A 23,278-nucleotide genomic window follows, 5' to 3' on the forward strand; every position below is an offset into this window, starting at 1 on the left:
CACGGACTTCTGTAAATTAACAGCTTTCGCATGAAACATATTGATGTTCACCTCATCTAATCTTTTATTCAATGCAGATACAAAAATCGACTTTCCTATACTGGTAAATCGTCTAAATTCAGTCTATTTTTTTCTTTTCTTTGCATATAAAAGCACTGCATAAAATTTAACAACTTTTGTCTTTTCTTTGGACTTAATGGAGCAAGTTGCAACGGACTTGACATATCACTGAATATTTACCGAAACAGTCCGTCAATTATTTTGATTTTACAATTAGACTTTTCTGACAAAGTATATTTAGTGTTTTATAACCAAAAAACATAGAATATAAACACATACAAACAAAGAATGTAGTAATATCAGTGCAAATATGTGTATATAATAGCGAAAAGGTAGATAATATCATATAGGTGGCACGGTAGTATTTGCTTTCCAGAATTTAGGTTGCTCTTTTGTGTACCCTACTTAGGTAAATGTATCTAAACAGTGTGATTGGACAAAAAATACAGTATCAACTGAACATACTTTCCCAAACTGAGTGATGAATCAGGTGTAGAAAAATATGAAATAATTTTATATACAGATGAAAATGAATTTTTGAGAATTTTTTTAAATTTTGCATTCACTGCACCATAAAAGACCTAAAAGTACTAGTGGCCTTAGGATTTTAAAAATAGCAAAAAAAGTAAACGGTCATGGTACATATCCAAATTCATTTCTGAATGGTAAAATGAAAATACTTCAGTTAACTGTGAATGTAGAATTTTTTGCAGTGTTAGAAAGTGGTGCAAATTCTAAAAAGGCTATCATTATCCCTTATGGCCAGGAAATACTACCGTGCCACCTATATCAGTTGAGAGCAAATTATTGACTAATACACAAAATGTGACGGAAGGCAAGTGATTAAGTTCCGTGATGAAATTGAAGTTTTTTATTCCATTATTTTTCCATTGATTTCTTAAGTTTGTTTTCATATTTTGGTTCCGAAATTTTTATCACTGATTAGTTTTATGGAATACTATATGCTAAAAATATTATGGGATAATTTTTATTACTACTTTGAAGAAGAAACTAAGGTTTGAGTCTGAATTTGCAATTAAAATTACCTCAATTTTTAACAGTCTAAACTTCGCAAATTTTATAGATTATAAGAAAATGAAATACTAAATAGAATATTTCGATATATGAAAATAGCTTCAGGAAAAACTATTTCAGTTAAATGTAAGCAAACATATACAATTTTTCATTTTGAAAAAGGGGGGTTGAAACTCTCCAATATACTACTAGTCATTAAAACGACTTTTTAGAAAAATGTGACCGTACGAAATTCTGACGACAGGGCAAAAACTAAAGAAGACATATTTGTCTTTAAGTTAAGACCATTTTTAGCCGTGTGTTATTTGGGGAGATTAAACTCGCGATCTAGACGACTTTTTACACTTCTGTCACCGCACTAATTGTCTGTCAATCGTATTTATCGTTAATGGAGGATTATTGCAAAGAGACAACAACCCGACCAAATAAAAAAAACAACAGCAGAAGGTCACCAACAGGTCTTCAATGTAGCGAGAAATTCCCGCACCCGGAGGCCGTCCTTCAGCTGGCCCCTAAACAAATATATACTCGTTCAGTGATAATGAACGCCATACTAATTACCAAATTGTAAACAAGAAACTAAAATTAAAATAATACAAGACTAACAAAGGCCAGAGGCTCCTGACTTGGGACAGGCGCAAAAATGCGGCGGGGTTAAACATGTTTGTGAGATCTCAACCCTCCCCCTATACCTCTAACCAATGTAGAAAAGTAAACGCATAACAATACGCACATTAAAATTCAGTTCAAGAGAAGTCCGAGTCTGATGTCAGAAGATGTAACCAAAGAAAATAAACAAAATGACAATAATACATAAATAACAACAGACTACTAGCAGTTAACTGACATGCCAGCTCCAGACTTCAATTAAACTGACTGAAATATTATGATTTCATCATATGAACATCAGGCATACTCCTTCCCGTTAGGGGTTTAGTATCATACCATCATAACATATATGAGAAGAACATAACCCGTTTCATGCCAACAACTGTTTTTAGAATAAATGTGTTTAGTTCCGACGCAACCTTGTTATATGGCTACTTTAACCTCTCACTTAATTCACAAAACAGACTTAATAGGTATAAATGTCAAAATAGGGGAGTCAACGTTGTATAATGATCTTAATCACAATAAAAACAAACAAATATGTCAACAAAGAAAAGCAAAAAATGCATATAGACAAAGCAAATAAGCAAAATAAAACAAAAGACAAAAAATCACAAATTTACCATAGTATAATAATACAATGACGTATAAAAGGTAAAATAACAAAAATACCGAGCTCCGAGGATTCTAAACCGGAAGTCCCTAAGCAAATGGCAAAATCAAAAGCTCAAACACGTCAAACGAAGGCATAAGAACTGACATATTCCTGACTTGGTACATGCATTTTCTTATGTAGAAAATGTTGGATTGAACCTGGTTCTATAGCTAGTTATTTCTCTCACTTGTATGACAGTCGCATTAGATTTCATTATATTAATAACAATGTTCAAACAAAGCAAAGACATGATAGGTTATATCAAAACATTGTGCTATAATCTGAATCGCTATATAAACCCAAACAAATATGTCAACAAAGAAAAAAAAGGAATATAGACAAAGCAAATTAGCCATACGAAAGACAACAATACAAAAATTTACCATAGCACAATAACACAATGACGGGATGTTTAAAATACCGAGCTACAACAACGATAATAAACAACGTCAGTACCTATAATCAATACGTAAAGATCATCGTGTATATTTGTGAATTTGATTCGGAATATTTATTAGCAAGGTCTTGGTACCTTCCGATTAACTATTTTAGAAAAAGGGTGAGGCATTCCTTGATACACCCCATGTTCATCAACTATCTGCTCAGACACAAGTGACGGTTTACAAAGTTTGATTATCAGCTACAAGCTCTTGAATACAGAAGAAATAAAAAGTATATCCCATGTATGTATCTGAAGTTGGTATATTGCTACTAGTGGGTAAGTCCGTACATGTTGAATAAAATAAAAGCAAAGCAAATAAGATAAAGCAAAGGAATTATGAACATTGTTTCTTTTGGTATCTAGCATGTTAAGTATGAACTGGTAATGAGGTTAATATCTCGGTTTTACACAAAAAAAAGATAAAATAACAAAAAAGTAGAGTGTGAGTAAAGGACAATTAACATCTACTTTTATGTTTGATTGCGTCTCTAAACCGTTTATGATGTCGTATGTTACATTCATATAGATCAACTCAAGGAGATGAGGAAAGGCAAAACAAAACTAAATCTGTTGGCATAATACCAATCAGACCGAGGTACTACGATCAGGCGTCATTGTTTTGAAGTATGGACAGTTTAAGTTTGAATCCAGCTGAGTAAACGATATATATTGACAGTGCTAACATTGAAAACTACATATGAGCGAATGAAAAACACAAGCTATGAATAAGAAAAAAATATATGGGATAAACGTCAATGAAACAGCAAAATATACAGTGTCCTTGCAACATTTATTTTTGCATCTATACCATTTTTAGGACGACATACCAAGATGTCACAGTACATTGTAGTCATTATAAATGTCCTTAAATAATTCACGCACTTGCACTTGCACGCGCGTCTTGTGCAAATAATAAAATCCAAAATCCTGGTATTTATTTACAAAACCAGCTTCAACCCACCATTTTTTTTTCATAAAATGCCCTGTACCAAATCAGGAAAATTGCCATTGTTACATTATAGTTCGTTTCTGTATGTGTTACGTTTCGGTGTTGTGTCGTAGTTCTCTTATATTTTATACGTTCCCTCAGTTTTAGTTTGTAACCCGGAATTTTTTTTTCTCTATCGATTTATGAATTTTGAACAGCGGTATACTACTGTTGCCTTTATTCATGATGAGTTTATGGATCGCTTGGATTAGCAGAATGTCATTTTTGAAAATAACAACAGTATCGATGTATTTCGCACATAGATAAGAATTAAATACCAATAATACAAACAAAAAACACCTACTATTTGTAAACAAGCGAAATTGAGATTGTACGTCACATTAATGAAACTTATAGTCTGGTTTGTCGAGGTTAAGGACAATGTATTGTAAATATATTGACAAGGCATGAAGGCCATGTAAATTATGCCTAACCTATGTACATGTATCATGATACCCAATTCACAAATTTTAAAGTAAATGTATTTTAACACCCAGTCTGGTTTTTGACCGTTCTACAGGCAATCATTAAAATTGTCTTTGTCACTGTTGATCATGGTCAATGTCCTGCATGGTGTTCACTGTTCAGTATTAAATACAATAACTTTTGTTCATGTATTTTTTGCAGCTCAGTGTATCTTTAAATTTGTTCCTTTGTTTTCCTCTTATAGTAGATGTGTTTCCCTAAGTTTAGTTTGTAACGCGGATTTGTTTTCATCTAATCGATTTATTACCAAAGAACATCGGTAGCTGTATAAGGCAAAACTTGAGGAATTTTGGTTCTCAATGCTCTTCAACTTCGTACTTTATTTGGCATTTTCGAGGGTCACTGATGAGTCTTTTGTAGACGAAATGCGCGTCTGGTGTATATACAAAATTTAGTCCTGGTATCTATGATGAGTTTATATATACTACTGTACGTAGCCTTTATTTTGAACCTAATATCGAGTACTCTTTTAAAATTTTGTCCATTGCTCTCTATTCTTTATACTTTAGCCTCCAATTATTTCTTATTCTTTCTTATTTTTTATTTTGGATTTTTTTTTTAAATCTATAAACCCCATCTAGAGCCTTAATTATTGTCAACTATCTTGCCATCTAAACTTGTCTAGCCATCTGAAATAAGTGTGTCCTCTTAAACGTACATCTTGTGAAATTCTTTCATCATTTCAAAATCATATTCACTGCATAGATGAAACGAACAGGATTATAAAATAAGGACACTAGTACAGAAATGTCACACGTGATATATTATTATGGTGGCTTTAACATGTACACATGAACTGTTATTTTCATGTAATTTGTTTACATTTTTTCCACCAGTTTTCCAACTTGAAGCTCTTAATTCGCCATGTTTATGAAATGCCGGGGATTTTTTTAAGAACTTATATAACGATAATAATCTTATGCATTGCATATCTAAACAGCTGAAAAATATGAATGACAATAAACGTAAATGCTGAGAAAAACGCAGGAGAACACAAATATTGAAACAAAGTTGAAGTGCACAGTTATTCTATACATTGTTTTGTCGTGTATGATATTTGACCGACGCGAACTGTTCACTTAAAAAATAGGTGAACCATCAAATAAAACCAAGGTCTTAGATGTTGGAGGCTAACATAATAAAAAGACATGTAATTTAAATTGAAGTCTGAATTGTATGTCTCTCTCCTAGATTGATCTCGTTTGACTATTGTTGTGGTTAGGTTTCTGTCTCATGGGCAATGTATCTCGTTTCATCCAAAAGCCAATCCATTAGAAGAGCTCGGTTAAATGCAAACAAATAAAACAAGAGTTTCAAAGTACAGTAAACTCTTTAGCTATTATCATACAAATTTACAGGAAAGGCTAAGAAAGGCAACTCTTATATTTTTAAACAGAAAATACGCCAAGTGATTTGAATTATCATATATATGAAGAGGATCTTTTTCTTAAGTAAGGACCCCAAAATAAAACAAAAGAGGAACCCGTAGTGAAACCAACAGCAACAATAATCTTTGCCGTTTGCCATATAAATTCTATTTAACACCTGTCTAGGAATATTTGAAATAGTACATAACAATTTAATAAAAACATGAAACAATTTATAACAGTTAAATGCTTTCAAAAATATCACAGATGAGAGACATGTAAATTCGAATCAAGGCAAAGTCAAATGCTTAATATATATAAGATAAAAATGCAATAATTCTAAATTTGAATATAAAATTCATCTGGTAGTCTGATCCTACATTTTTTAACAAACTGAATGCATGAATTCAGTTTTAAAAAATAAATGTAAAAATTATTAAACTTTTTCGACATAGCACTTAAAAGTACATATGAAGGTTAAAATCTTTAAACGGTTGTTTCTGTCTTTAGTCTGTTCGTATCCAAAAAATATTGGACTGATTTCCAGTCAGCCTCATAGGCAACACGGTTGAGGATATCACTTTACTTTTGTCTTCAAATTTCTCTTCTTTTGTAAGAAAGGACAATCACTTTTAAAGAAAACGGGGGGAAAACAACTAATTTGGAATTGTCAGTCCATCTTTATCAAATTTTGGAGTCGGCGTCCTGCGCTTACTAGATCCAGGACGTGTTATGTGACAATAACATGACCTGAACCGGAAAATTTTGACACAATGGGGTCCAGAAATACTAAATTCTGTCACAATCAAGTGACCTTCCTCGCCTATTGCGCATGTCTGTACAGGACCGGCTGCATCAGCAGGACAAATAGCTTGTTTCAGTAACGCTCCTCGTTCAGAATAAACATTGACGGTATGGTTAAGAGCGTCTGTAACAATAAGATCACCGGTTCTGTCGATGCATATTCCAGATGGAACCATTGATAACCCTTCTCCCGTAGGTTGGGGTGTAAATCTATACAAGAGTCTGCCGTCATATGTAAAATATTTAATTAAACATTCAATCGTATCACACACTATAACTTCAGACTTATTGTTCACACATATTTGGCAGCCTGCTTTAGTCTTTTCGAATCCCCCGAGTGGAAAATTGTGCAAAAGTTTTCCTCCTCTTCTATAGATTTCTATCGTTCTAGCACATGTACACACGACTATATTGAAACTTTTATCACAAGAAATACTAAACGGTTCGTGTGAAGTCGCAAATTGGTATTTAAAATTCCCTTTCGAAGAAAAAACCTGTATCCGTCTGTTGTTTTTATCGGCCACTGCAATGTCGCAGTTCGGTAATTCAGTTACTCCGGTTGGTTCGTTGAACTGTCCCTCTTTAAAACCGCGCTTACCGAAAGTCCGCATTAATACGCCAAACTGGTTTAAAACTTGAACTCTGTGATTCTTTGTGTCTGCTATCAAAATAGCGGAGTCAATGGTTGCTGCTAAGCCTCTTGGGTAGTGAAAATCTCCTTCGGCTCTGCCTCGTAACCCAATGTTGAACAATAATTTATTTGGCCTGCAAATAAAAGGAACCAATTAGAAAACAAAATTAAGTTAAAATGGACACTTCTGTTTCCTCCATTTACTTGAACGTTTGACGTCGAATTGATTGTTGGCTATATATTCATAGAATTGAGTCTCGTAGTCGTTAAACATTTTTTAGGTATTATATATATTGTTTTTTGGCATTTTAAATCAAATTTTCATGTGCTTTATTTCAAATTCAATTGATATAAAAAACGGGTTTCTACATTTCACATTTTCCCAATTCAGTGTATGTAAATTAGAATAAGACCATGTTAAATAAGTATGAACCTTTTCTAAAACTTAACATGCTCGGAACTCACATTTTAACTTGGTTCTTCACATTGTAACTTATAAATATCGAGATGTGCAGAAAATACCAGTTTTTAAACTAGTAATATAAGGGACCTGGGTCAAAACTCTATATCCTATATTACTCGTATACATAATGGTTGCTAATTTTGTAATTTTGAGATTATAAGAAGAATGTTTTAATTTAAATAATCATGAACTATGATTGCTTATACCTATGTTATTTAACTATATATATGTGGATACTTGTCTCATTGGCATTCATACTACATCTCCATATTTGTATAATAAAAAATTACGCGAAGGATTTTAAGTTTACTTTTTAATGCCATCCTTATTTTTCTCTATTTTCTTCACTCTTAAGCTGTCGGTACTTTTCCTAGTTTCAGCTAATCCTTTAGCTAATACCCATGCTTCCCATTCCCGACGATCTCGCAAATCTTTCATGGATTCTTGTCGACAGTCATGCGCTAAAAAAGATTGTAATAAAACATTTTATAAACAAACATGAACAAAACAGTCACAAGCACAAATACAACATGTAATACTCCTGTACCGATACAATATAATAGATGATTATTAACAAAATAAGTATTGAAAGGTCATGTTAGGCAGCAACAATTTGATTTTCGGGGGGGGGGGGGGGGGGGGGGGGGAAGGGGGCTATGGTTTTTTTTGGAAAAAAAAGTTTGTTTCCAGGTTTTGGTGAAAAAAAATAATTTGTTTTGGTTTGTCGCTAAAAAATAGATTGTTCTTCGCCGAAGGCGAAAAACAAAGTTTGCACAAAAAAAACCCATACCCCCCCCCCCCCCCCCCCCCCCGAAAATCAAATGGTTGCTGCCTTAATGCATTGAAATACTATATGAAATAGATAAGTAAAAAAAAAATAATAACGTAATGTTACTGAATTACACAAATATTTAGTAACATATTAAAATATTTACTTCGTCAATGTTTCTTTCTTAATCTTTTTATAGATATATATTAAGAGGCAAAATGCCTGTAAAACTTTAAATGCATAAGGCATTTTTTTAGAAACGAATCTAACATCATTATCTTATCTATCCTTAAGCAAATGTGCACACTGAATTATATAATCCGCGTAGCCTTAAAATTGAATTCTTAATTTCGTTTTTAAGGAGTAAATCATGAAAAAAACACGTTTCTGACGTTACGGTCACATAAAAAAAAAGTAATGATGTATATGAGCTGATAGACAAAACATAACAAGACGCGTTCAATCCAAAATCAAATTATTTGTATTTTTATTTGGTATCAGATCGAACAACAATTCGACTTTACTGTGCCAGGGGAACATGAAGAAGCATGTGGTTATTTTTCTGGCATTCTAACCCAAAAGAACCATGCATTCGATAACTGTTGAAAGGTCCAAAAGTAATTCATTGAGGGAAAAATGTTTGCCCCTTCTCAACGTATCCCTTTTCCAGTGGCAATCTAAACAAGTTATGTGCATTCTTCCTATTGGTCAACTTTTTTTTGCAGACGTTTGTCATTTCACAATCAGATTGCGGATTAAATCGTTTTAAAATCGGCTTTCAATATTTTAGGCCATAACCTGTTTTCTAGCTGTTCTTCCTTTCCTTTTTTTTTTTAGATCCGAACCTGGCATCTTATTGGATTCATTCATCTTAATTTTGATTTTACTACTGTCCCCTGGATACCCGAAACATTCGCCCTTGGACATTAAGCAAACAGTGGTCAATCAAAAAAGTTCCTGATGTAGTTTTCTGAATAAGTCAAACCAAATTCCTGTCCTCCATTCATTGTATATGTCAAGTCATTGTAAGATTTGTCACCGGATATGAATATCAACAAACTCTATCTACCTTTGCATTAACAACACCACGAGTTGCACTAGTTAAATAGAACCCGAACATATAATTCAAGTGTAACCACTGCTTGCTGAAAGTTGTTTTGCTGGACCAATGCTTTCGTGTATAGTATTTATGGGGTGTATTTGGTTTTTTTTTTGTCCTCTTAGAATTTGTTTTCTCTGTTTTGGTGGTGGGACTTTTCTCTCGACCTTTATTGGGATTAATTATAACAAATATCTAGCTAAACTATAACACCACCTTCGCCTACGTAAGACGGTATACTTGAGTTAAGCGGCTAAAAAGAGTTGCTTTCATCTGGCAAATATTGTTATCTTGCTTTCCGTTTATTTAAACATCCATTTACCTCAAACATAATGTTTACTACAATATAAACTTCTCTGTAATATCTAGATTAAGCTTAAGACAATTATGATTGTAGCAACTAAGATATGTAAATCATATAAATTAATAATCTAGCAAATTCAATCACCATTAAGAATCATACTTTCCCATACGGTTTCTGCTGAAAGAAAACATAATGATTTGACCTATACTATGACCTTAAATTAATATTGATATTTTTTTGAAACTATGGCTTTAATATTAGTGAAAGACTGTGTATTTTGAGTGTTTCAATATCTGAGATCTTATGTATTTTCTCCGAATTGCTTTTTTTCCTTGAATACTTTCAAATGACATGCTAATACATATTTTGAAATAAAAAAAAGTCGGACATGATATGAGGCAAATTAGTCAGGAAAAAAAGTGGTTGGAAAGATTTTAAACACAATGTTAGTTTGTTTAGGACTGTGTGGATACTGTTGCTGGTCACAGTGACTGTCAGACCAGTTTCAAATTCTTATCAAATTGATCCATGGTTAAATACTGCGTGACACATGTACATTCGTATATAACCTTAAAATCTACTGGTCCTGTTCATACAAGGAACTTACCCTTTGGCCTTCGGTTAAATATATACGGTGATCGGTCGTGATACAGCTCCTTTAACGATGGCACACTAGAACGGATATCCGGGGAAGTGTATCCATGGCCGTATAGTCTGTAACGGGACAGATAGTCCACCATGATGGCCTTCTGGAAACAGATATTACAATTTAAATATAATAATGCCGCTTTAAAAATATTCTTAAATGATTCCATTTTATTCCCACCCCTCTGAACTTTATACGATATCACCATATCGTAAATGTAGTTTGCACATTTATGTAGGCCTTCCTTTAGCCAATGTTATTAAAAGAGATGTGGACACAGACACATGTCTCTGGTGTGTGTAATATGTTAATGTGACAGAAATCTGTGTTTATAAAACTCTATCATGACAATTCTGCATATATCATATATGGAGACAATTGTTTATAAAAAGGGGAAAGATAATAAAAGAAAGTTTTTAGAATCTCAATTTATCCATTTTTCTTCTTGTGTGGTTGATGTTGATCAGACGATTTACCAGCAGCGGGAGGAGTTATTGTTTTACATAATGAAGTTCTTCTAAAATTTCTAAAAGTGTATATAAATGTCAAAACACCCCAACACAACTATAAAGAGTGTCTGGATAAGGGTTGTAAGGATAATGAACAAAACTATTAAAGAAAACAAAATAAGCGATTGCTAAAATATAAAGAATAGATAAAAATGGTATAAATAATCAAAGAATTATACTATAATAAAGGACCCTCGCACATCCATGACACGGTTAATTTCTAATGTTTCTATAAAATTCTAATGTTTCTATAAAATTCTAATGTTTCTATAAAATTCTAATGTTTGTATAAAATCAAACACCGTTCCTATATCATGGTATAAATTCATAGATATGAAACTTATAATCAATATCATTATCTTTGTATGATTTCACACAAATAGGGATTTAACATGGATATATAGTGTCTGAAAATTTCCATTAACAAATCATTATTCTTATATGATGGTGTTTCCATGTACTTAAATGTTCGCCAATTGCGTTGTTCATTTCTATGACGAAGTTTACACAGGACAACTTTGTAAAGCATCTATAGAAAGAGCACTTTTACAATTTCAAAGGAATATTGAATGTTTAACAAAAATCAATTAATCTCCAATATTGATGATTGATTAGTTTGTTTTTTAAATGTCAAAGATAAACAAATAGAAAATGTCGTTTAGAAAATCTGATCACTAGCTCGTGTAATCGACATGCTCAATTATGTATGGCATAAAAAGGGGGAGGGATACAACTCACGAACTGAAATATAATTCATATTTAAATATTTTTCAATATAAAACTCAGACATTTAAAATTAAATGACTTAAATTTTATTCAATGGCATGTATAAAGAAAGATACAACAAAATCACCTAAGGAATTTAACTTTTAGACAGGTTTAATTGATTTTCAGTGCAAAGATAAGATACAAATCGTAATTATTAAAAAGTATGATATCTGAATTATATATTTAATAACTGTCAAAAATATAAATAAAATCCTTATGAATCTTAAATAAACAAAGATCCTATAAAACTAATAAAACAAAATATTCCAATTGTTAAAATTTGATCCTTGGTAGATCTCAATCTAGACGTGAAGTAATTTGGCACGGATCGGGATCAAAAAGTCCTAATGAAATCGACATAAATATAAGTAAATAATTAAAATTTCATACCTGACTATATTTGAAAGGAAATGTGTGATATTTTACATGTCTCCAGATAAACGTTAACGGCCTTGTCGGATATCGGGTAGCTTCGCTAGCAACGGAAGTCCCGAAACAAGCTCTAACACGCAGGACACCCGATATAGAAATGTATATGTTTACGTTTTAAATGAAAACCACTGGAGGTAGACTAAACTTGTCATTCAAAGTTCGATAACAAAACGTCGATATGATCTATATCAAGGCTATTATAATATATGTCTATATCATTATTTAATGGGTATTAAGTATTAATTATCTGTTATTTATTTCGCTTCACATGTCAAAAATTGTACGCGGGGTCAGTGGCTCGCGAAGGACAGAATGTGGATTTTTTAAATAATAATTGAAAAATTAATAGGAATTCAAAAATGAAAAATAAACAAATCCGATCAGATTTATTGTCATAACATATGTGTATTGATATACCAAGAGTACAGAATAATAAAAAAAAATCTATATAATACAATAGTACTAAAATATGTAATTAAATATGTAAGTACAACTTAAAAAAAAATGGGACGTCACTGAATACTATTTAAGAACGAAAACAAATGATAAAAATAGTATCAACTTAATCTGTTAAATAAATTTGTAATATTTTAAATGTCAAAGATTAATAAAACAACACAACAGTAAGTCTACTAAAACCCAGTGACGGATTACAGTGAGGCTTCTTATGTAACAGTAAATTTGGTCCGGTAGTAAAATCTGTCCGCCAGACTTTTTTTCCTAGGAAATCAAGTCCATGATCATTATTTTACTAGGAATGTATGTCCCAGGACAATTTTTCCTAGGAAAATAAGTCTATAGGTAGTAAAATATGTCTGGCACATATTTTCCTAGGAGAAATTGTCCTAACACATTATACTAGTAATTTTCATTATATTATAACAATTATTGAAAATTAAAACAGAATCATATTTTTTGTTAGAATTTGTGAGTTTCATTATTTTTTCCCATTAAAAATAAAGGAAAGTGATGTTGTAACCTAGGAATGTTAATGACATGGACATGATTCCCTAGGAAAATTAGTCTGGGAACATACATTCTATTAGAATTATTTCCATTGTTTAAACTTAAATGATTTAATTCATTAATATTTTTTCCAATAAAGAGAACAAGGACGTTTTTACCTAGGAATATTAATGACATGGACTAGAATTCCTAGGAAAATTAGTCTGGGGCCATAAATTACTAGCATCGGACAAAAAATACTAGTAAATTTTGTAACCATGGACTTTTTCTACTAGTTATATGTGTCCGCCCAGACATATTTTACCAGGACAAATTTATCTCTTACATATACAGACCTCACTTTGATAAATCGTTTGGTTTTGCTCTTATATCTTTCTTAAAAAGAAAGTGTAAAGCCTCGTGTTTAAAATTAAGAAAAGTTGTAACTGTCTCTAGTGGAGAAATATCGTATTGTATCCACTCTATTCAAATTCAAATTCAAATATTTTATTGGACAAAGCACATATGATACAATGCGTATTCCAAGATATAAACACATTAAACATGATAATTTATGCAAATACAACATAAAGAAAACATTTGAAGTACCAATTATATATATAATATCACAGTATTACATAGTATATATAGCGACAGAATTTAGCCACACCGAACTAGTTGATGAAGTTCCAATTTATGATTATTTCTTATTTTTCAAGATCCTTCAAGACACAAAGTTGAAACAGTGCATTAACACATTAGACAAAAACTGAAGTCTGCGACGATAGAGATAGGTTGAAACTCCCAATTAATCATAAAATTTTGACAACCTTGAAACCTGATAATTGTCCCAAGTAAAGGACATAATTATGATAAATGTACACTATACTTATAGCGTACACTTATAAGATATGTCTTATCTACGTAAGTACCATTATTACAGAATGTTACTTATATGGATAGCGGTTCTTCTAATCATCGGCCATGTTGGATCTTCACCATTCGGTCCCGTCTATCCAATTACTGCTGCTGTTTTTAGGAATAGATACTCTGATGCCGAATGGAATGAAACGCTTGGTCGATTTAAGAATGTAGGAGGTGATACCGTTATTTTCCGAGCACCTGCTTTGGAAGTTCGGACAAAAGCTAGCCTTGACAACGACCCGGATTATGCTTCTTGTGGATCTTCGTTTGGAGAGTCAAGTTGTTACGACACTGCTACTCAAGATTTGACTGGAAATGGATTAAACGTCACTGCCATTATAACCTACAGTAACGACGAAAACTACGGAGCGTCCATTCTCAGTTGTCCTGGGTATGACAAACGTCTGAACAGTGCAACCAACAAAATATACAACAGAATAGTTCTACCTTTACTTCCAGTGAGGTACGAATATACATGTAGTTCTTTAAGAATAAAAGCCTTATTTTAGCATTTCTAATTTGCAACAGAAAATATTAAAAACAAATACAAATGTATATCACCATCAAGATTTGCGTATGTCCTTTTTATACCAAAAAAATAAAATAACAGATCTTTATGATTATGTCATCTTTTTTTGTTAAAGATAAAAGCAACATGTAGTTTACTGCTGTTCTAAAGTCACAAATCGATTGAAGAAAACAAATCTGGCTTACAAACTAAAAACCGATGGAAACACATCAATGTATGACCACTGAATACTCATTAAATTTCAAATCAATGCTCCATGACATAAGTGTTCTTTGTCTTTATTTCACAGTGGCAACTGTTCTTTCCCAAAAGGCAGTAAAGTTGTGGTATTGCTGTCAGTGTTCTCAGGAGGGGATCCGCATGAAGTAATACTCAAAAGTGCTGCCAGTCGGAACATCTCGGTTTTATTAGGACTTCCTGCCATACCGGTAAAGACGTCAATTTCAGCACTTAATCTCATGCCAGCATACATAGCTTGGATAGAACGTGTTTTGAATGACCATAAAATAAGATATGCTCCGTCTATGAACAAAACAATTGTTGGTTATTATTCCCGTGATGAAATTCTTCTCAGTGAAATCGAATTACCTTTGATTCAGTTTTATAAGTTAATAGCTAGTACCGTTCATGGCTTTGGGAAGAAGATTCTCGTCTCGGCGAACATTGATCTTAGTCGCCTTACTCTAAACAAGACTGTTGAAGACCATGTACAAGGATTTTCTAAATTGTCTGACCGAAAATCTGCAAATATTGACTTCATTGCTGTACACGAAGGTCGAGGTTATGGTCGAGGTGGATTATATTGGCCGACGCAAGTAGATCAACCAATAAACGCTTCGGATACAAAACTTATGCAAATCTTACAACGACGTCATCCAATGGTAAAACCAAATGTGACATTCGGCGAAGTATTCACTGGAAGCATACAAGAGGTAAGACTATTACATTTTAAAAATAAGGTCTCCATAAAATTATCAATATATGTTTTACATACCATTATCAATATATGTTTTGCATACCATTATCAATATATGTTCTGCATACCATTATCGATATATGTTCTGCATACATACCATTATCGATATATGGTCTCCATAAAATTATCAATATATGTTTTACATACCATTATCAATATATGTTCTGCATACCATCATCAATATATGTTCCGCATACCATTATCAATATATGTTCCGCATACCATTTTCAATATATGCTCCGCATACCATTATCAATATGTTCTGCATACCATTATCAATATATGTTCTGCATACCATTGTGAGTATATGTATGTTCTGCATACCATTATCAATATATGTTCTGCGTACCATTATCAATATAGTTTATGTTCTGCATACCGGCATTATCAATATATTTTCGGCATAACATTATCAATATATGTTCTTCATAAAATTATCAAAATAGGGTATTCATTCAATTGATTTCAGAAAAAGGTGACGGTTTGGTTCAATTTAAACGTTTGAACCCGCTGCAATTGTTTGCACCTGTCCAAAGTCAAAAATCTGATGTTCAGTAGTTGTCGTTTGCTGATGTGGTTCATAAGTGTTTCTCGTTTCTCGTTTTTTAAAAAGATTATACCGTTGGTTTTTCTGTTTGAATGGTTTTACACTAGTAATTTTGGGGGGTCTTTATAGCTTGCTGTTCAGTGTGAGCCAAGGCTCCGTGTTCAAACCGGTACTTTGACCTATAATAGATTACTTTTATATAATGGAGAGTTGTCACAATGGCACTCATACCACATCTTCTTATATCCATATATCAAATAATTAATTATGGTCTTCATTATAAAACATTATAACTACTATCGTATTTGGGGGCATAAAAAATTTAATAAATAACACTCATAATGCTCAGTTTGGTTGTCATCGTGCAACACAGTTAATAACACCATATAGGAAAAACATAGAACTCATTTTGTCATAAGACACTGTCAAACATCCATACATACTATCCACACTCATCTGTGTCCACACTTGTAAAACATTATAAAAATACTTATTTTGAAGTAAGATTGTAAAGATGTGATTTATGTGAACGGACATTTGAAAATGCGGTACAACAAAATATGAGAACTTGAGGTGAAACGTAATTATTTGCATTTACAATATACAATTTACATTTCCCGGTACAGCTATTCCAAGATCTGAACAACTACAGAGTTCTTAACAAGAATACATCTGATTTGTGGCTGTTACTGGAAGCAGAGGAAGATTTGATTGACGATGTTTGTCTCCCAGTGGATACCAAAGCGTCTGGTAATTCTGATATCATCGACAGAACCAGTAAATCTAGAATTGATCGTTCCCTGTCTGCTACCGGTGCAGCAGTGCAGAAGGTTATGGCGTTTGCTTACGATCCAGAGTTTACGTGTACAACAAAGAGCCAAACGATCCCATTAGTTGAGGAGATATCAACAGATTCTGGTCGACCAATAATAAGCAAATGCTCTTTCCATTCGTCTGCTAATAGATCCGTAGTGGTGATTGGGTACAATCTTGATGGTGAAACACAAGGGTTTCAGGTAATATCTGTTCTTCATGTAGCTATACATACATGAATGTCATTAAACGATAAGGTAAAACTAGTTTTCCATCGATCTAAAGGGTGTTTTCATGCAAAAATTGCAACGCTCGCAGTTGAATACGCGCCCTCTGATATGAACTTACCAGACTGTGTTTTTTTTATTGATAATTCTCTTAGAATTTCTTTACAAAGGAATTCAAAACTCACATTTAACCATTACTTTCATAAAAATAACGATCTATAGAAAATATATGGTCAAATATTTTGGTAGAAATAAAAAATATATAGTACGATAATTTAATGGTACAATCATAAGTAAGTCAACAAAAATACACAAGGGCAAAATTCAAGGAAAATCCATAACGGACCAAACCCGGCTTTATTCCAAATTAGTCCATACAATGCATACAGCCGAAAAAGTTAACCATAAAATTGAGAATGGAAATAGGGAATGTGCCAAAGAGACAACAACCCGACCATAGAGCAGACAACAGCAGAAGGGTACAAACAGGTCTTCTATGCAACGAAATTCCCGCACCCGGAGGCGTCCTTCAGCTGGCCCCTAAACAAATATATACTAGACATTGACCATTGATCTGTTCGTTTCTGTAGGTTTTATATGATTCTATCAAAATAATGTTTCCAGTATATTCATGGGCTTCCCTTCTGTTTGATCTTGAGTGAATATGATAGGGTAATACTTAGATAATGTAAAGCAGTATTATTTGCTTTAAATCAAATATGTCAAGTATTAAAATTTGACCGGGAAATAACACCGGTATAAGCGTAATTTTATCTTTGTTCTCTGAGCTCTTTCCTTGTCTTCGGGTCTTTTGAACAAAGTTCTAGCCATGGCTCTGACATTCATTACTAGTAATAAGTCTGCAGATTTAAAAAAATCATAATTTTTTGTTTTCGTTTTATATTTTAGGTCGATTGGCCAGATCGGGACGGCAAACAACACCATGACCATGTAAATGGATATTATTTTGAATTAGACTATGGTGAGCAGCATGGACTGATTCCGTCTCTGGAGTATACACAACTATATGACCCGTATGACGTGATAACATTGGCTGTCCACGGATACGTTAATGTTAAAGCAATTGGAAGTTACCATGGTTGCAGTTTTGTTTTTGACTATCGACAAAACAGTCAGAGTGACAATGACACTTCAGAAATACTTTGAAAATAAAATTACTTGTTTAAGACTTAGGTATATAAAGCGTATTAGGTTATAAGCCACTAACTGAGCCTCCTGGCAGAATGTCCTTTCCATTTCGAACACACAAAAGTTCATCTCAGGATTTTGTTGGGTTCCTGTCAATATATTTGTTTTGTGTTTCGTGCATGTTTTTGTATGATCGTCCTTTTTTTTACATTTGTAAAATGTTACATTTGATATTATTAACTGGAGAGAAAAAACAACCGACGATACGGCGAATAATAAAAATTAAGATAGTTAGCCAGGAAATTGTTTTTATGATATACTTGATGAATCTTGTTGTGGGTAAATTAAAGGCGGATTCTCGTGACCATGTAGACATGATATATAACCACCCTCCATTAGCTGGAATACCTATATTTACCTCTCATCCAAGGGATAAGTGATCGTTTTATTGCATGCGATACACAAATTATAGTAAAACGACTATATACTATCACTTGAATTACTCGTTTTAAGAGCAAAATGGATAGAACCGTATGAGAATTGCGAAACTTGGAGCAAAAGAGGTAGGGCCAATTTCCCCTGATTTTTTTCACAAAAGGGCCAATTTCAAAAAGTGCTGAAAGAATAAAATTGACCATTAAAACAAAAAATGGAAACGCTTTTTAATCAATATCTCGCTTTTTCATATATCATAATACGTGTGATAAATTATAGAATTATAGTTAATTTACCCCCCCCCCCCTCGATAAAGGATGACAGTGCGGAATATAGTTTTTTTAGATGGGAAAACAGGGAATCCCCCTCAAAACGAAATTGGTTTGGTGTGTCCTTCAAACCCCAAAAACAACTTTTTAATGAAAAAAGTGGCACATCGCTTATTTGTACCTTCAATAAAAATAGCTCCTTAAAAAATCATTTTCAAACATCGCCGTGGCTCCATCAGCAGAGCATAGAACTGACACGAAAGATTTTTTTGAAGTTGGCTTTTGCATTTTTTGTGTTGAATATTAAATTTTAACGTCAAATCATATTTTTTTCGGCTGTTTGTTTAATTTATAGTCATTATGGATCAATTTTCACTATTATATCATTTCATTTAATAAAAAAAAAAAATATGTCGCTCATTGTGTGCATTCCTATAACTAACAATACTCTTAGACTTACTTTCTATTCCTGTGTTTACATTTATTATATATATGTAAAGAACAGTTGCCGTCAAACTGAAGTAGATGCCTGTACATAACCAATAACACGAGAATTGATTATATAGCAATGAAGCCCAAATGTTGCGTGTGTAATATACACATAACTAAAAAAAAGGTCATTTTAGAAAGTTTAAAAACAACACAAACGTTTTTTCGAAACAAGAACATTTTTTAACATGGTATTATATGTAAGAAATGCAGACACCAATTTTGTCGCCAAATCGCCAACTGTGTAGATACTAGTACAGACATTTTTACCACCGTCTCTGCGCCGGTACCCAAGTCATCATATAACAAAACAACACCACAATATCAGGGCCGTAGCGTAATGGAGGCAAATGAGGCAAATGCCTCACTTTTGAAACGACGACCAAACTTTTAAAGTGTCATTTTTTTTTAATTATATATTTTACATTATCAATATGCGAGTTTCGCGTTTCAAATTATCTACCAGCACACTACTACATTCAATATGTCCAATATGCAGCAGCAATTGCAGCTTTTACCATAGCAATGACGGTAAAAAAAAATAAGTGTTCCGAATACAAACCAAAATAAAAATTGAAACAAATCTTAATGTCGTTACACAACTGGTTGAAGATGGGTTCTTTAAAGAGAAAAAAATATGAAAAAGGTAACTCATGAGTAAGCTGGCTTATTACTTTCCTTGGTTTATTTATATATATAGCTATAGTTATTAATCTTTACACTAAAATAATTCATTGGCCAAAAATATAATAATTATTCATAAATAATTTAAACAAAATCATGAAGCGCCTTTTCTATGGAAGTCTTTAATGTATAAGGAAATTCTTGATTTTTATTTATCTTTAATAAAAGTATGAAATATATTTTTGGTATTGTTTGAAAATAATTTTTTTTTGAGTTTCTTTTTCTGTTAATGATCAAGATTCAAGATTCAAGATACTTTATTTCTTATAAAACCAAGTTAATGGTACAAAGAAAGATATTTTTACATATATAATAACATACAGATTTTGCGCGTGACAAGTTTGCACAAAAACGAGCAACAAGAATGAGAGATTGGTGATCAACCTGGAGAGCATACTTCTATATTATAATTGATAATTCTAATTAATTTACACAAATTTTTCAATACACGAATATTTTTTGAAATAAATAAAGTGCCGAATTTCAAAACATTTACTCGGCTTACATAGTAAGGTTTACGAAAAGCTCTTCTACTTTCTGTTAGAGCTGTACAGTTTAAAATATAGTGAAATTCATCACCTATCTCATGAGAGTTACAAAGTCCACAGTACCTTTCCTGTCTAATAATTCTACGCCCTTTACCGGTTTTTTTATACAAATCAACCATTCGAAAGTAAATCCACCATCTAAGTTAAGTTTATATATATATATTTATATAGAATATTTGTCATTTTACTATCGGAACTGTTTACAATATTAGACCAAAAAGATACCATACGGTGTTCCACATATACTGACATAGGATATGCGCCTAGCTCTCCATATACCATAAAGCTTGGGGTTGATTTTTTCAAGTTTAACAAAAGTTTACAAAACTTCAAATGCACTCTTTCTTTTTCATCAGTATTACTAAATCCCCAAATTTCACAACCATATAGCAATATAGGCCTTACAATTTTATCAAAAAGATCGTACTGACATTTAACTGTCAGGTTATGTAAGCGGCCTTTTTTTTTAGGAACTTCATACATAGCTTTGGTGGCTTTACTAATGAGTTGATTTTTATCACTTTTAAAACTACCCGTTTTGGAAAAAATAATGCCTAAATATGAAATATCCTTGACAATTTCTAAATCATTACCAGCAATTGTAAAATTTAATTTGTTTGTCAATCTACCATTAACAAAAATAACAATTTTGTTTTGGTTGGATTAACTTTCAGTTTCCATATATCACAGTATTCATCAAATGTATTTAGCTGCTGTTGAAGATCTTGTGCAGTTTGAGAAAATAAAACAGTATCGTCTGCATAAAGTAATACATAAAGTTTCAAGTAAATAATAATTTGTTCTTCTATTTCATTTGTCACCGTGTTTAGACCTATTACATCATTTCTATGACAAAAATCTTCCAAGTCATTCAGATACAAAGAAAAAAGAAAAGGAGATAAATTTTCTCCTTGTCTAACACCTATATTATCATATTATGATCAGCATTGTCTGGTTGTATGCAAGCGTGTTCCATTGATTCTAGTGCGGTAGGTCGTGGGTTTTAACCCCGGTAGGTCAAACCAATGACTTTAAAATTGATAGAATAATTTGTCCAGGTATAGGTCTTCCAACAGAATAATGTGTCCAGGTATGTCTTCCAGTGGAATGTTTACAGATAACTTGTGATCACTTGTGACATTAGAACGTCAAAAATCCGGTTAAGTAATAATGTTGGTCTATTTTTCTATGTACCTATTCTTATGGTTAATGATTATGTATAATACATATATTATTATCGATGCTCGTCTTTTAGAAGCTTATAACTTGCTGTTGGACATACATATATATATATATACATACATAAGAACGTGTGTTGAAGCTTTTCGATAGTACAGGTCACAGGAGAATCGGAAAGTTTTAGTTGACCAACAGAGATTAAAAAAGAAGATGTAATATGATTGTCAATGAGACAGCTATCCACAAAAGACCAAAATGACATAAACATTAACAACTATAGGTCACCGTACGGCCTTCAACAATGAGCAAACTTTAATATTGAAACTTGATTTGTTACTTACTAGGCTAGTTAATGCAAAAAACCGCATTTCTGTTACATTTTTTATTTTTTTATTATAGATTGTAATGCTGGAAAAAGCTTCTCCCGTTTCAGGCACCCGAACCACCCTAAAAAAAAAGCCCAAAAATTACATTTAGAGCAAATGGGTAAAACAAATACCAAGTCTAGACCGATCTGCACTGAAATTTTCAGATCAATCGGACAACTGGTTGTTGGGTTGCTTTTCCCTAATTGGTAATGTTAAGGAAATTTTGCCGTTTTTATGCCCCGTTTATGGGCATTATGTTTTCTGGTCTGTGCGTCCGTTCGGACGTCCAATTAACTTGAAACTTAGAACACATGTTCCCTGTGATATGTTCTTTATGATCTTAATGCCAAATTAGAGATTTCCCCCCATTCTCACGGTCCATAAAACATATAAAATGATAGTGCCGATGGGGCATCCGTGTACAATTGACACATTCGTGTTGTTTATGTTATAGATAGAGATAAACTGTTAACAACAATAATGTTCAGCAAAGTCAGATCTACAAATAAGTCAAATGACCAAACTGGGCAGTTGACCCCTTCATGAGTAATTGTCCTTTGTAGTCAATTTTACCATTTTTTGTCCTGTTGAATTATTTGTAGATCTTACTTTACTGAACATTATTGCTGTTTACGGTTTATCTCTATCTATAATAACATACAAGATAATAATCAAAAATGGCAACAACAAAAATACCAATTCAGGGGCAGCAACCCAACAATGGGTTGTCTTATTTGTCTGAATTTTAAGGCTTGACCTGATGAACATGTTAACCCCTTTGTCAGATTTGCTCTAAATGTTTTGGTTTCAGAGATATATGCCAAAATCTACATTTTACCCCTTTTTCATTTTTAGTCATAGCAGCCATCTTGGTTGGCAGGCCAGGTCATCAGACGTATTTTTTTTTAACAAGATGCCCCAACAAGGACCTTTGGTTAACTTTTGCTTAGTAATTGTAGAGAACATGTTAGTTCACAAGGTGAAAATCCGAATGGAAATGTGTCATCATATCCCAGAGTCAATATTTCGACTCCAAGCACTAGTTTTAGCTGTTTTTCTTTCTTATCATGCTTAATGCAGTATACTTAGCGTACTAATCAGTATATACAAATTTAAGAGTCTAGTTCCA

The 23,278-nt window shown here is 32.7% G+C and overlaps 2 protein-coding genes across 3 annotated transcripts; one reads left to right on the forward strand and one right to left on the reverse strand.

The window, feature by feature from the left end:
* Positions 1 to 5,744: 5,744 nt before the first annotated feature.
* Positions 5,745 to 12,172, reverse strand: LOC134686742 (tripartite motif-containing protein 2-like). 2 transcript variants are annotated; one of them, XM_063546459.1, is made up of 5 exons: positions 12,026 to 12,172; positions 10,320 to 10,461; positions 9,872 to 9,886; positions 7,851 to 8,001; positions 5,745 to 7,211 (listed from the first exon to the last, which is right to left on the reverse strand). In XM_063546459.1, the coding sequence occupies exons 2-5, from the start codon at positions 10,450 to 10,452 to the stop codon at positions 6,299 to 6,301; spliced, it is 1,212 nt and encodes a 403-aa protein (XP_063402529.1). In that variant the 5' UTR covers positions 10,453 to 10,461; positions 12,026 to 12,172; the 3' UTR covers positions 5,745 to 6,298. The 2 variants fall into 2 exon arrangements, with proteins under 2 accessions (XP_063402529.1, XP_063402530.1); XM_063546460.1 differs by lacking the exon at positions 9,872 to 9,886 and having other exon boundaries at positions 5,748 to 7,211; positions 12,026 to 12,168.
* Positions 12,173 to 13,859: 1,687 nt separating this feature from the next.
* On the forward strand, positions 13,860 to 18,362 carry LOC134685995 (uncharacterized). Its single transcript, XM_063545702.1, has 4 exons — positions 13,860 to 14,399; positions 14,755 to 15,397; positions 16,615 to 17,004; positions 17,938 to 18,362. Exons 1-4 carry the CDS (start codon positions 13,924 to 13,926, stop codon positions 18,193 to 18,195), a joined length of 1,767 nt encoding a protein of 588 aa, XP_063401772.1. The 5' UTR covers positions 13,860 to 13,923; the 3' UTR covers positions 18,196 to 18,362.
* The last annotated feature ends 4,916 nt before the right edge of the window (positions 18,363 to 23,278 follow it).

The sequence above is a fragment of the Mytilus trossulus genome, chromosome 10 (assembly GCF_036588685.1).
Source record: "Mytilus trossulus isolate FHL-02 chromosome 10, PNRI_Mtr1.1.1.hap1, whole genome shotgun sequence".
NCBI classification, from domain to species: domain Eukaryota; kingdom Metazoa; phylum Mollusca; class Bivalvia; order Mytilida; family Mytilidae; genus Mytilus; species Mytilus trossulus.

Coding starts and splice junctions, on each gene's coding strand:
- LOC134686742 (XM_063546459.1), bottom strand. CDS start 10,452: ATGGTGGACTATCTGTCCCGTTACAGACTATACGGCCATGGATACACT. Junction 7,212..7,850: donor AATAAGGATGGCATTAAAAA/GTAAACTTAAAA, acceptor TTTTATTTGCAG/GCCAAATAAATTATTGTTCA.
- LOC134685995 (XM_063545702.1), top strand. CDS start 13,924: ATGTCTTATCTACGTAAGTACCATTATTACAGAATGTTACTTATATGG. Junction 14,400..14,754: donor CTACCTTTACTTCCAGTGAG/GTACGAATATAC, acceptor TTTATTTCACAG/TGGCAACTGTTCTTTCCCAA. Junction 17,005..17,937: donor GTGAAACACAAGGGTTTCAG/GTAATATCTGTT, acceptor TTTATATTTTAG/GTCGATTGGCCAGATCGGGA.